This window comes from Dromiciops gliroides, chromosome 5 (genome assembly GCF_019393635.1).
Source record: "Dromiciops gliroides isolate mDroGli1 chromosome 5, mDroGli1.pri, whole genome shotgun sequence".
Taxonomy (NCBI): Eukaryota; Metazoa; Chordata; class Mammalia; order Microbiotheria; family Microbiotheriidae; genus Dromiciops; species Dromiciops gliroides.
Window position 1 is genome coordinate 10560001 of NC_057865.1, and position 13263 is coordinate 10573263.

Below are 13263 nucleotides of genomic sequence, written 5' to 3' on the forward strand. Positions count from 1 at the left end.
CACTCTTTCTCCATAGCTTTTTCTATTGAGTGTCGTCTTCTTCTCTCCTTTTGGTTTTGGTTGGTTTGTTGATTTCGAATAGAAAACAAATATGGTCATGGAGTTGTTGGTTGTTTTTTTTTAAGTTTCTGAACCTAACAACAGAAAGGCCAGTTTCACTCTGGTCCTTGGGAGCTGTTTCTTCTTCTTCCTTGGAATGGGGAAGATCCTTCTCTATCTGCCACAAAGTTCCCTTTCCATGTCTTCAGAGTTCTCTTCACTAACTTCATAGAAATCTGGGTTCCACAAGAAAACCCACTTCACAAATACAGGATGAAGACAGTTTTGTTTGCCAAGAAATAGTTCCTGTGAAAATGGTCTGGGGAGGGGTTCTAGAACTGAGGCCATATTGAGAAAAGCAGAGTGTTTTGATGGGAGAGGCAGCAGTTCTGGCTTAGGCAGCTTGCCCCGGAGCCTGTGGAGTCTGTGCGGCTTGGTTCTCAGCACCCTATTTGAGGAATGACATGGGACGAAGGAAAGCGTGTCCAGCAGAGGATGGTGAAAGGACTCGAGGGGGATCAGTTAAAGGCACTGAGGGAAGTTCTGAGAAAGGCGCTTCTGGTTGGGGATGAGGAAGATTTCATGGAGGAGATGGCATTGACCAAAGGTCTTGGAGGACAATTACATTCCATTGGATGAATTCCAGTTGCTAGGTGCACAGTCATTGGTCCTTAGAGCCTCAAAACAAGTCCTCACACACACACCCCCGTCCCCCCTCTCCGTTCTTCTCTGAGTTCTAAGCCAGTCCTTAGACTTCAGGTCAAAACTTTTGTCCTTGAAGGGATCTGGATCCTGATTCAGCTGATATCCCCTGACTGGGCAGCCTGATGGCACAGTAGATAGAGTGCCAGCCCTGGAATCAGGGAGACCATTCATCGTGAGTTCAAATCTGGCCTTAGACACTTACTATTGGTAAAAACTGATTTAAAAAATGGCAACCCAATTTTTCAGTGAGTTATTTAAAATAAATTAATATTTGCAAAACACTTTATTGCCTTTGATATTCCCAACAACCTGTGACATGGATGTTGTTATTATTCCTATTTTATATATGAGAAAATGGAAACTGAGAATAATTCACTGCCCTGCCCTGTGGGGGCCCTTAGCCTGTGTCAGAGGTAAGATTGGAAATCACGTCTTGCTGATTCCAATTCTCTCATTCTGTTCCCAGACGTTGCTTTGCCCATGCAGTAGCTAAACCACTAGTTGCTTCCAAGATGTCTCTCATGACCAGAAAGAAAATGGCCACTTGTATGTTCTCAGAGCTGTTGTGATCTCCATGTGATGTCCTGTCCCTTCTGAGGGTCAACTGGTTATACACTGACTGTGCAAAAATAGCCTTGTTTAATGGGTACTGTTATGTGGACAGAGCCCCACCCCCTCCCATCCTTCCCCTGAGGGGCTCAGGCTTGGAACTGCTGACTTCACAACACTCCAGCAGACAGAGTCTCCCATAAATCCTTTTCCATACGAGGTGTCTGCTTCTGCCCATAGAGGCGTCTTCCTAGTCCCACGGGTCTTTAAAATCACCCCAACCTCCAATCTGGATGGGTTTCACCTTTGAGAAAATTAAGAGCAAGGGACAATGTCACGTCATAAATCTTGTCAGGACCATTCTGTCACTGGAGTGATTAACCTACCCTTTCCTTACCCCAGCATCTGCTGGTAGATCACCCAAGAGGAAAACATGTCCATGCATAGAGTCAGAGGTTGGGAGTCCCAATTTAAGCTCTGTGTGCATGCATGTACATGTGCATGCAGATGCATGTGGTTTTCCATGTCTGCATACATAGGTCTATACTTTAGACTGGATAACAGGAATGCATGGGTATGTACATATGCATGTGTAGACATCCTATATGCATGTATATCATGTGCATGTCTAGGAACTTATGCATGCATGTTTGGGCCATTCTGTGACTCTCCTGCCATAGAGAAATCCTAGAGCTCCCCTTCTTTGCAGCCTATAGCCCCAGAAATGATCCATGCATACACATCTATAGAAAGACATAGATGCACAATATAAACATATGTGTCTGTATGCCTATATAGCTCTATACATAAGGATACCTGTAATTCTCTTTTCAGATTTTGTGGTTGGGTCAAAAAATGAGGACATAGCAACAGACGTTGTTGTCGTTGTCATCATCATTGTTATTTTAGAAAGGAAAACTGCTTCCTTGTATTGACCTATCTTCCTCTTTCAGTTATGCCTAGGAAGTCACTGTCCTAGGGTTTTGGTTCCAGCACATAAAGACGAGGTTAAGAATAGAGAATGCAGGAAATGATGTGCCTTTTAAAAATGAAATATACAGAGAGAAGCAGTTGGAGCTCTATTTTAAAATTTTTATCAATTTTTTTTTTTGTCTCAATCCTCAGCCTCAGAGCCCAACTTGAAGGTGCGATCCCGATTAAAACAGAAAGTGACAGAGAGGAGAAGCAGTCCCTTACTCAGGCGGAAGGATGGAAATGTTGTCACTTCATTCAAGAAGCGAGTGTTTGAGGTGACAGGTAATTGAGGCCGGGACAGACTTACCCTCAGAGGCATAAGCGTGCCTGCTGCCTCTAGCGTCTGAAAGTTGTCTTAAGGGGCACCATCATTTCTGAGAAAAGCCTGTAATGAAAATGCACTGAAGCTGTGCCTTTTTTCCCCAATGAGGTGAAACAGGAAATGAATGACTGGATGAACTCTGTGTCAGGCGGGTCTGTGTCAGGCAGGCCAAAGCTCATCTTAATCTCTGCAGAATCAGGCAGTGAAATTTGGAAATTCCAGCCAAGTTTTTTAATGAAATTGCACCAGGGAGGAGCATAGGCAAGTCTAGAAACCTCCCCCACACCCACCCCCAGCTCTCCCCACTGGATTTGAATGTGCATCTGGGAACTGAGCCTCTCGTGAAGGATCCAAACTTTGTTCCTTTCATACATCAACTCAATTCCTTAATGGCCTTCTGTGTTTACTGGGGAATTGGGGTAAGGGAAGGAAGAGGGCAATTTGTCAACTTTCACAGGGGAGGAAAACTTTGTCATTTTCCCCAATCTCAGATGGATTTATTCTCCCTGATTAGCCATATTTTTTTTTTCTGGGTTAAGGGGAAAGCAGCCCAATATCTTCGAGAATCCCTCCTGCCTGGTCAGGTCCAGCCTGATATCAGAGAACATCTGGGAATTCATGCTAAAGGAATAATGGATGACACAAGCAGTCCCTGGGACTGCGAAGACCTAAGGAAGTTCCATTTGGGTCAAATTTTTCTCACTTTGAAAAACTCAATCCCACCTTCACTTCTTGGGTGTCCTCTTAGTTCTGCGTTGGGCTCATCTCCCTTGCTTTGTGAGTGCTGCATCTATCTTATTTCTCCATCTTTGGGAGGCTGGTCTCCATTGTCCTTAGAAGACTGTTCAAGGTTCTCCAAGTTAAGACTTGTGTCACTGACCTGTTGACATTGTGGTGAAGCCCAAGGGCTCCTTCTCAGGAGACCATTTCTTTTTCTTTTTGTTTTTTTAGGGGAGAAATGCTTTATTGATAGGAGTGAATGAACAAAAAGTCTGGAAAACACAGTTGTAGCTATTGGCATTATAACTGTCATCTTATACCCAGAAGTACTATCAAATATGGAAAGATTTGAGACTAGGTAGATTAGGGTTATGAGTCTATTTCTTAAGGTGTAAAAGTGCATACATGGTATTACTGGGGAAGCCAGGGATATTGAAATCGAGTTTCCAGAATTTAAGCCAAAAGGTTCATGAGCCCCCATGGACATGGTGGGTACCTGATAGATAGTAGAGATGAAATAATTAAAGAGGGGTGATTTAGGTAAAACTACTGAGGAAAAGAAAGGAAAAGGAAAAGAACCCCAGGACCATGGGGTCATGTGCTTGGAGCTGGAAGGGACTTTGGAGGCGAAATCGTCAAACCCTCCATTTTACCAACGAGGAAACTAAGTCCCAGTGAGGTGGAAAGACGTGTGCAAGGTCTCACAGTGGCAGATTTTTTAAAAATGGAATTTGAGTTTGATGATAGTAAAACATCTCCTTCAGACTCACAGGGTGGGTCAAGACTGTGGGTTAGTGACACTTCTGAATGACCTGGCATTTTAGATGAAATCCACCTGTGTCACTCTTGTGCTCTAAGAGACTTACTCTGGGCCAGTTGTGGGCATCCTCAGTGCTGCCTCCAAGATGGACAAAGAAGGCTCTGAAATCCATGTTCCAACTGTTTATGTAAAGGGGAATGGAAAGATTTTCTACCATTTGTTTTCCTTTAAATCTCTAAAGTAAGGTCAGCATCCTCTGAAGTTGTTATGCTCCTTGGTTAGCATACTTCTTGCAGAGATAACGCCAGGGCCGAATGTAGCCCAGGCCCCAGCTGAGTTATCTCTGGAGTGGATTTAGTAAATGCTCAATTTATGGGGGTCAGACGTAAGGGCGTCCTCTCTAGGGTCTGTTACAATGACTCTAGAAACTCAGAGCTAAGAAGGCCCTTGGAGACCATCTTGTCTACCCTCTCATTTTTAGGTAAGGAATCCAAGGCCCATGGCAGTTAGACGGTTTACCTGAGTTCATAGAGGAAGTGGTGGAGCTGGGATTTTAACCTACTTTCTCTGATTCTAAATCTCAGTCTTTCCATCTACCCTAACTTTTCCCCTGTCTTAATCTGTGGTATCCATTGCAGATTCCCTATGCTGCTTTAAGGTTAGCATCATCATGGGACCACTAAGGCCCATATGGGGAGGGGTGTGTTGGGGAACAGTTTCTAATCTAAGGAGAATGCTGAAGCTTCTGTCAGGGCTCCTGGGCTTGATTTCCCATTTCATGGGTCTGTGTTTGTATAATTGCTTTGTGAAGTGATTAGATGTGTTATACTGTGAAATGGGAAGACCTGAATTCAAACCTCAACTGAGATACTTACTAGTTTTATGTATTACCCTGAGTAAGTCACTTAACCTCTCGCTCAGCTTCATTTACCTCGTCTCTAAAATGGGGGAAATGATAGCCTGGGTTATTATTGTGAGGCTCAAATGAGATGGTATTTGTAAAATTCTTTGCAAACCTTAGAGCATTATTTAAATACTCCCAATTCTGTTGAGGTGACATGGACTTCACTTTCTATAAACCTCACATTTACTGATAGGTTATTTTAGCCCCTATTAAAGGGTCATTGAGTTATTTACATTGTGAGCTAGGATGCTATATTATACTTCTAAAAGGAGATCTTGTTGAAAGTTAACAAAAATTAATTAATTTGGTATACACTGAAAAATAATTGCACAAAACCATATCCACCCTATTTGGGAGAAATTTTTGCTAAAAGTTGCTCAAAGTACAAAAATAATTTTCTACCACATGGTAAAGAGGATATGGGAAACTGGAGAGTTTGGGGTGCTAAAGAAACTTAGGAAGTTGGCCAACCACCCATTGGAAGGTTCTACCTGGAGGGGACCACCAACCCAACATGTCAAATATGAAATTCATTCTCTTTCCTCCCAAATCTATCCCTCCTCCAAACTTCCCTGCTTATCTTGGTGAAACCAAATCACCTTTTCATCTTGTCCTATACTTAACCTGCACTGAAAAATGCCATGAGAATCTCCATATATAAAATAGAACACAACAGAGGCTTGGATATATGTGTGTGTGTGTATATATATATATATACATACACATGTATGTATATGTATACATATATACATATATATAATACACACATATATGTGTGTATGTGCACATGCATATACACATAACTACATATTTGTGTCTAATGGTAGCCATCTGTATGGCAGGGGGAGAAAAAAAAGGAGAATAAAAAGTTGACATGGATAATTCTATCCTATATTTAAAAGGAATACCAACTTGTACATAATAGGTTTGCATTTTCATGTGCAGTCATCTTTTTTATTATTCTGTTATGGAAATGCTTGTTTTATTCCATAAATTAAAAATAAAGTAAATAGAAAAGTTTTTAAAAAGCATGCAATCATTTACACAAATTTCTTTAGAAGCATTACTACTTTAGAAGTATCCCCTATTATTTCCTTTCAGAACTTCCTTCTTCTTCCTCTCTACATTAAAAAAAAGGTCAGTGGTCCTCCTCCTTCTCCTTCATCACTATTGCTACCTCCTTCTCTCCTCCGAAATTCAAAATTGAAAATACATTGTAAAAAATAAACATATTTGGGGCGGCTAGGTGGCGCAGTGGATAAAGCACCGGCCCTGGATTCAAGAGGACCTGAGTTCAAATCCGGCCTCAGACACTTGACACTTACTAGCTGTGTGACCCTGGGCAAGTCACTTAACCCCCATTGCCCCGCAAAAAAATAAATAAATAAAAATAAAAATAAAAATAAACATATTCAAGGAAGATGCATCCATGCACGTGGTGGCCTTGTAAAATGTCTGTCTCTCCTGCTTGAGGGCGTCCCCTCGTAGGAAACAGGTAGCCTGTCTCAGGGTACCATCGCTCTTCTCTTCACTCAAGTTTATGAACTTGGGCCCCCCCCTCCCCTCTTGGCCTTCCCCTCTTCCTCAATCCCCAGACACAGGCATTGAACAGTTCCTCCTTATTATACTTACTTTTCCATCTATCTCTTCTCCACACATATGCGTCAGGCTCTTATCACACCTTACCTGGATCTTGGCCTTCTAATTGGTCTCTAGGCTTCTAGACCATTCCCTCCCTGATTCACCCTCCTGCCATAGTTGTATTCCTAAAGCACAACCCTGACCACTGTACTGTGCTTACTGCTCAGCAGTCTCTGGGGGTTCCCTCTCCTCTCTCGGAGAGATCCTGAGGTAGGGAGGAGTCTTTTGGAACAAGGGAGGTGGGAGAGGAAGGGGAACTTAGGGCTGGGCTTTGCAGAGACAGCTCTGTTTCTAAGAGGTCTGGGAGGGGGTGAGAGGCAGCTGAGGTGAAGTGGAAGCTCTGGGTTTGGGGATTTGAAGTTAGAAGACCTGGGTCTTTATTAATCACCTACTATAGGCCAAGGACTATGGTGAATGCTAGGGATACCAGTGTAAGGGATGAAACCCTCCCACTCAGCAACAAGTACCTATAGAGAGTCTAAATACGAAGTCAGCAGATGATCAAGAGAGATAACACAGTTGGTAAGATGCTTTGAAAACCTTCAAGTGCCGTCTAAGCACCAGCTATAACAATAATTTTAATTATGATGTTGGGAATGTGTGTGCAGACCGCCTCTGGCTTCACCATTATGTAGGCCTATAGAGACAAGCACAGTATAGCTCACCAAGCTGTGCTTGCTAAGCTTGCCATTTCGTGGTCTTCATTTCACATAGATTTTACACATCCGTGTAAATGTAATAAACTCTATTTTAGGTTTATTGCTTTGGGCCAAAGATCGCTGGGGGACAGACAGAGCCCAGAGCAGCTTCGCAGAGATGACTGATGGGGTCAGTGAGTTTCTGAGCTGAAGCTGGAGAATATTGACCGTTTCCGGGGAGCGCATGGATATCGAGCTTGGTCTGAGATTGGGGATAAAAAATCAAATCGAAGAGGGAGAATAATCTGTTGTGATGATTTTAATCATCCCCCTTCCCTTGGGACAAAAATGAATTGAATCTGTTCTTCCCATTGAATGGAGGGCTTTGATTACAGAGCCAACAGTTAGAAGTATTGAGCGGGCACATTGGAGTAGAGGATAGAGATCTGGGCCTGGACTCAGGAAGTCCCAAGTTCAAATTCTGCCTTCAGACATTTACTAGTTGCATGACCCTGGGCAAGTCATTTAACCTCTACTTGCCTCAGTTTTCTCAAGTAAAATGAAATTATTATACTCAATGGTCTTCAGTGCCCCATCTAGTTCTGAATATAATTCTACAAAGATTTCCATCAGCCAGAGAATGAAGTGAACTGTTCCATATCAAAGACAACAGAAAATGAGACAAGATGTTAAGTAATGAATTCAGGGCTTATCTGTAGAGTAATGAGATCTGTCATGAGGAGACAAATAGAAATAAGGATTAACGTGGTTTTTATGGACTAGAAAAGTAACAGATGTTGCCTTGATTTAAAAAAGGGAAATCATTGGAAAAGAAAAAAAAAAGTATTATATATATATATATATACACATACACACATACACACACATATATACATACACACATACACATACATATATACATACACACACATATACATACACACATACACACACATATATATATACATAAACACACATACACACACATACACACACACACACACACACATATATTTGTTAGTTGAGAAGTTGAAGTTAAAGTTAAATAGTGAACAGTGATTAGGCATAGTAGGAATGATCCCCTGGAGGGGTAAATAGCAAGCCACTCCAGTATCTTTGCCAAGAAAATCCTCTGGATAACATTGGCATGCTATGGTCTGTGGGTTTAAGGAGACTCATACAGAACTGAACAGTTGAACAAATAGTGGGAAAAGTGAGTTGGTGAGTAGATTAAGGTAATTTTGTTCAATTTTTAAAAAATCCTTTCTTAGGATTGAGGATGAGTTGGAAAATGCCTTGTGTTGTCAGCCACAAACTTCAGGAACTACCTACCCTTCTTAAGTCTGAGGGTTCCCTGTTCTTTTCATTTATGAAGAAGAGGGCTGAGCCAATGTTTCATCATTCTCAGCTTCTCGAAACATTTACTGATCTGGCACAGGTTTCACATCCCCTTGGCTTCCAAGGTCTAATTCATCCTTTTGGTAGCAGCCAGACTTATATGGCTTTTTTTTTTTTTTTTGCTTTTCTGGGCATGAACTCAAATGAATTAATTTAAAGTCTAAGACCAGATTAGGGGCAGACCATGAGGGGTAACTTCTAAAATGACCCTACTAGATGTGAGATAAGGTATAAAAAGATGACATCTACATTAAAAAGTAAGTGTTGGTGAAAAATGCTGCATGGGTGTTAGAGAGACAGCAGCTGGCTTTGAAGTCAAGAAGTTCTGGGTTCAAGTCCTGTTTCTGACACATCCTAGCTGTGGAGCAATTACAACACATATCCTCTGCAAGTTACCTCACCTCTTCTAGGCTCTCTTCATCACCTCAAAGGACAAAGGCTTATAGAAGCCTTGCTGATCTCCAATAATAGTAGGGATTTCTATACCATCATCACAGGTCCAGAACAATTAATTGACATAGTTGACAAAATGGCTAAACAAAGGGTGCTAGCATTTATTCTACAGTCCATGAGTTCACTGATTTTTACATCAATGAGTTAAAATCTGTCAATTGTGCCAAAGTGGAAGGGACTGTGGTGAACAGTAGTAGGCTTGCCCTCATCCCACCTACTCAGGTCTGGCAAAGGCCAAATAATGTCCCTTTGTTAGGCATAATGGGAAGGGAATTAGTTTTCAGGTCTGGATTGGATGAGATGGGGATGTAGGTTCTTCCCAAGTGGAATTCTGTAATTTTGTCAAAGAGCAGTGGGACAAGGTGAGAGTTCATTTTGCAGCCTCCAAAGCCCTTCTGATATTGTCAATGATGCCTTTCCCCCCCACTCCCCACTCCCCTCCCCCACTTCCCAATAATGTACTTACTCTTTGATCTGGAGGCACAAAAAGTCTCTGATGAGCTCATAGCTCTGTGGCTTCCTCCTCTGAAAAGATTTCTGTAGAAGAGCCTTCTGCATCTTTTGGGCAGCCCTGATGAAGAAGAGTAAAAAGCAGAGGCCCCTGGCACCAGAACCCACCAGCATAGGAGGAATGGCAAGCCTTGTGGATTGATGCAGTGTTTTCATGACCTTTACGAGGGTGCTGTCTCTGTCATTTTTATCTTTTGCACCAGTAGGAGTGAAGCAAAATAAACATCTTTTCTTTGGTCACATCCAGAGCTCTGTGAGCAGTGATCTGCCAGGCTACTTGTCTTTTCTTGGTTGCCTTGGGATTCATTTTGGGCTCATCCCCCTCCATCAGGGGAAGCAATAGGTCAGTATGATTGAGAGATGGTGTGGTCCAATAGTACTGGGGGCTACAGGGCACTTTGTTCAGATCCCAACTTCCACCACCTCCTGTTAGTGTGACCTGGACAGCAGCTTAGCTTGTGTGGGCCTCAGTTTCTTCATTGGTAAAGGGGTTTGGTCCAATGGCTTCTAATGCCCCTCCAGCCTCATCACCAGAGGCAGGATGGCTGGCTGTCCTCTGGGCCTGCACTGGGCACAAACTTTTACTTCTCAGTGACTTCCCTCTTCCTTCTGGCTTTCAGAATCTTCAGTCAGCAGCAGCTCTCCTGGATCTGGCCCCAGCTCACCCAGCAATGGGCCTGCCACCAACATGGCAGAAGGCAGTGAGGCATTGCTCATACCACCTGCTCCACACCCAGAGGTAAGCTTGCTTTCCCAAGTGTGAATCAGCTTAAAACCAACAGCATCTCCCTTCTTGCCATGCCTACCCTTGATAAGCAAGATTTTTAAAGAATTACCTTGAATTCAGCAATCAGCTATAGTCTGCCCAGCATATCCCAGCCCAGTGTTAGATGTTGGGGAGTCAGAGAGAAAAGAAATATAATCCCTACCCTCAAGGTACTGACATTTCTACTGGCTAACACAGCTACAGAGAAGTTCATGTAAAATAATTTCAAAGGCAAGAGCTCTAAGACTTGGAAGAGGGGGAGTCAGAAGAGGTCCTTGGGTAAGAGAGTACATTCCATACATGGGGCACAGCCTGGGCAAAGACAGGAGGCAGGAGATAGAACATTATAGAGGGTGACAAGTAGATGAATGGAATGGAGAAATGAAGGCAACATCATGATTCCATTGGAGTGTGGGGCTCCCCTCTACTGCCTGCAAGCCCAGACCCCTCCATCCGTTAAGGTTGTTTCTGTTGCCTGCTCTGGTGACGAAATCTTTCTGGCAGCTATGCCGGCTCAGATCTCCTCTTCTGCAGCAAGCCTTTCCCAACCCCCTGCATGTGAGGGCCTCCCCTCTGCTGATCAGCTCCAATTTATCCTTTTTCATTTTATTTGTACGTAGTTTGCTTGTTGGTTCCTCCATCAGAGGTTGAACTCCTTGAGAGGAAATATTGTCTTTTGCCTTTCTTTGTTTCCATGGAGCTTAGCACAGTGCTTGGCATGTAGTAAGCACTTTTTTATTTCTTTTTTTTTTTTTTGGTGAGGCAATTGGGGTTAAGTGACTTGCCCAGGTCACAAGCTAGTAAGTGTCAAGGGTCTGAGACCGGATTTGAACTCAGCTCCTCCTGAATCAGGGCCGGTGCTCTATCCCTGCCACCACCTAGCTGTCCATAATCACTTAATAAAGGCTGAATAACCGATGTCAGATAGGCTTGGCCTTGAATGAGATGATCTTAGGACCCATTGGGGCTCATGATTTTCTGTTGTTCCCCCCAGTACTCCAGGCTCACCTCTAAGTCATGACAGATAAAGCTTTGGAGGCCTGAGAAGATTCATCTTCCTTCTCCAAAGGAAGCACATTCACAGGGTGTTTTTGTTGTTCAGAGATATCAGTCGTGTCTGACTCTTCACGAGCCCATAGACTTCGCCTCATTACTCTGAGCCTGTGTCCTCCCTGTTTCTTGGTACCAAGACTATCAAATAGGCACAGATTTTGTTTTTGTTTTCAAAACTAATATTTCTTTGAAATCCATGGGTCATGTCAAAAATGAGGAGACAGGGAAGACCCGTTAGAATCCGGATGTTGGTGGGAAATGTGGAATCCTGGGGCAGAATTATAGGGGTGGAGAAGTGAGAGGAAAATGTTAGTGAACAACAAATTGGGCACAAATGGTCTGAAAATGACAAACACTGAATGGGCGAATCCTTTCCATTGATCAATAGTCTTTCCTTGATATTGGATGAGCTGGCATCGATGCTGTGTAGGAGTCCCTCAGGATGAGGACAATTCTATACACACGGTGTTGATGCAACATTTTAAAAGAGGAAACCAGTTTCTCATTAACTCATCTGCAGGTTCCTTCATGAGAGGAAGTGTGGAGAAGTATATGGAGAATAAGCTTTAGAGAAAAGAAGATCTGGGTTCTTTGACACATATTGGCTGTGTGACCTTGGGCAAGTCACAGATCCTACCCTTTGGGCACCCTTAAAAAGTACAAGTAGCAAAGCAGGAGAGGATGTGTGTTTGTCAGTCTCCTAAAGCAGTGGAATCTCAAATCCACTCTATGATCTCCAGTCCATTCCTACCCACAAAATAATCCTTTAGACTCATCTTGATGTTAGTTTGTTGGTTTTCCTAGCAGATGTCTAGTGTAGTAGAAACAATATTAGGCTCTGAGAATCGTGCCCAAGCTTACCACTAAAATAGCTATGTGGATCAGATCTTTTGAGTGGAGGGGGTCTTATTTCCTAATCCAGTTCTATCACTAAATGATTAAGATGTTTGAAGAGCCAGGCCCTTGTTAGAGGTTGGACTGATTTCAAAAGAGAAAAGAAGGATGTGGGACCATCTTTAACATCACGGTGACTGGCCTTTAAACAGGGGACAGCCCTGCCCCCATCCCCTGCCTCTGATTTGAAAGATGATGAACGAGACAGAAGAGGTGAAAGTGGCTGGCAGAGAAGTTTTACAGGGTTGTAATGGCAGGGGAAAGGGAGGAAGAAAAACAGCTCTGATTCACCCAAGAGAGACAAGGTTTCTCTCTCACACACCTCTTGTGATTTTAATGTAGGCTCAGGGCTAATGGCATTAGGAAAGAGGTCAATAGGTTGGAGGCAAAAACCCAAGCAGAACCCGAGTGATCTAGGACATAAATCTGAAATGTCTTCAAAATTGCCCAAACCAGAAAAAATAAAGCTTGCCCAAATACCGGAGCCATTTGGCCCTTGCCATCTTTACCTCATGGGCTGATAGGTCTCTGCATTAAGAGGAGCCTCGGAGACCTTCTCCTCAAAGGCCCGTATTGTAAAGAGGGCCCTGAGGCCTTTCCCTTGCTATGATGACAGTGACAGGATTAACAAGATTGTTCAGAGTGTGAACCAGATGAGGAAAACCTCACTCGGTCTTCCTCAAGGTTTGCTGCTTCCTGCGAGGCTCTTGGTGGGACAGGAACAAAGCTTAGGATGGGTCTTACCTCTCTAGACGAGAAAACTCGGCATTGAAGCTAACTCTGTGGAAATCACACGACTGGGACCCGGGTTTCCTGAGTCCTGCTCGACTCCAAAGGTCATTGCAGGCCCGTCCAGGGTGAGATCCCAGGTCTCCTAATGCCAAGGAGAATGGCCTCCTGATGTTATGCCCTCTGCTTATTGACTGAATTTTGAGG

The 13263-nt window shown here is 43.2% G+C and overlaps 1 protein-coding gene across 5 annotated transcripts in view; it reads left to right on the forward strand.

The window, feature by feature from the left end:
* HDAC9 (histone deacetylase 9) overlaps window positions 1-13263 on the forward strand; it is an 895346-nt gene that overhangs the window by 473678 nt on the left and 408405 nt on the right. For all 5 annotated transcript variants that reach the window (XM_043966016.1, XM_043966014.1, XM_043966013.1 and 2 more), the window contains 2 exons: window positions 2419-2550; window positions 10235-10353. In XM_043966016.1, the coding sequence (XP_043821951.1) occupies window positions 2419-2550; window positions 10235-10353 (251 nt within the window). The remainder of the gene's footprint in view (window positions 1-2418; window positions 2551-10234; window positions 10354-13263) is intronic.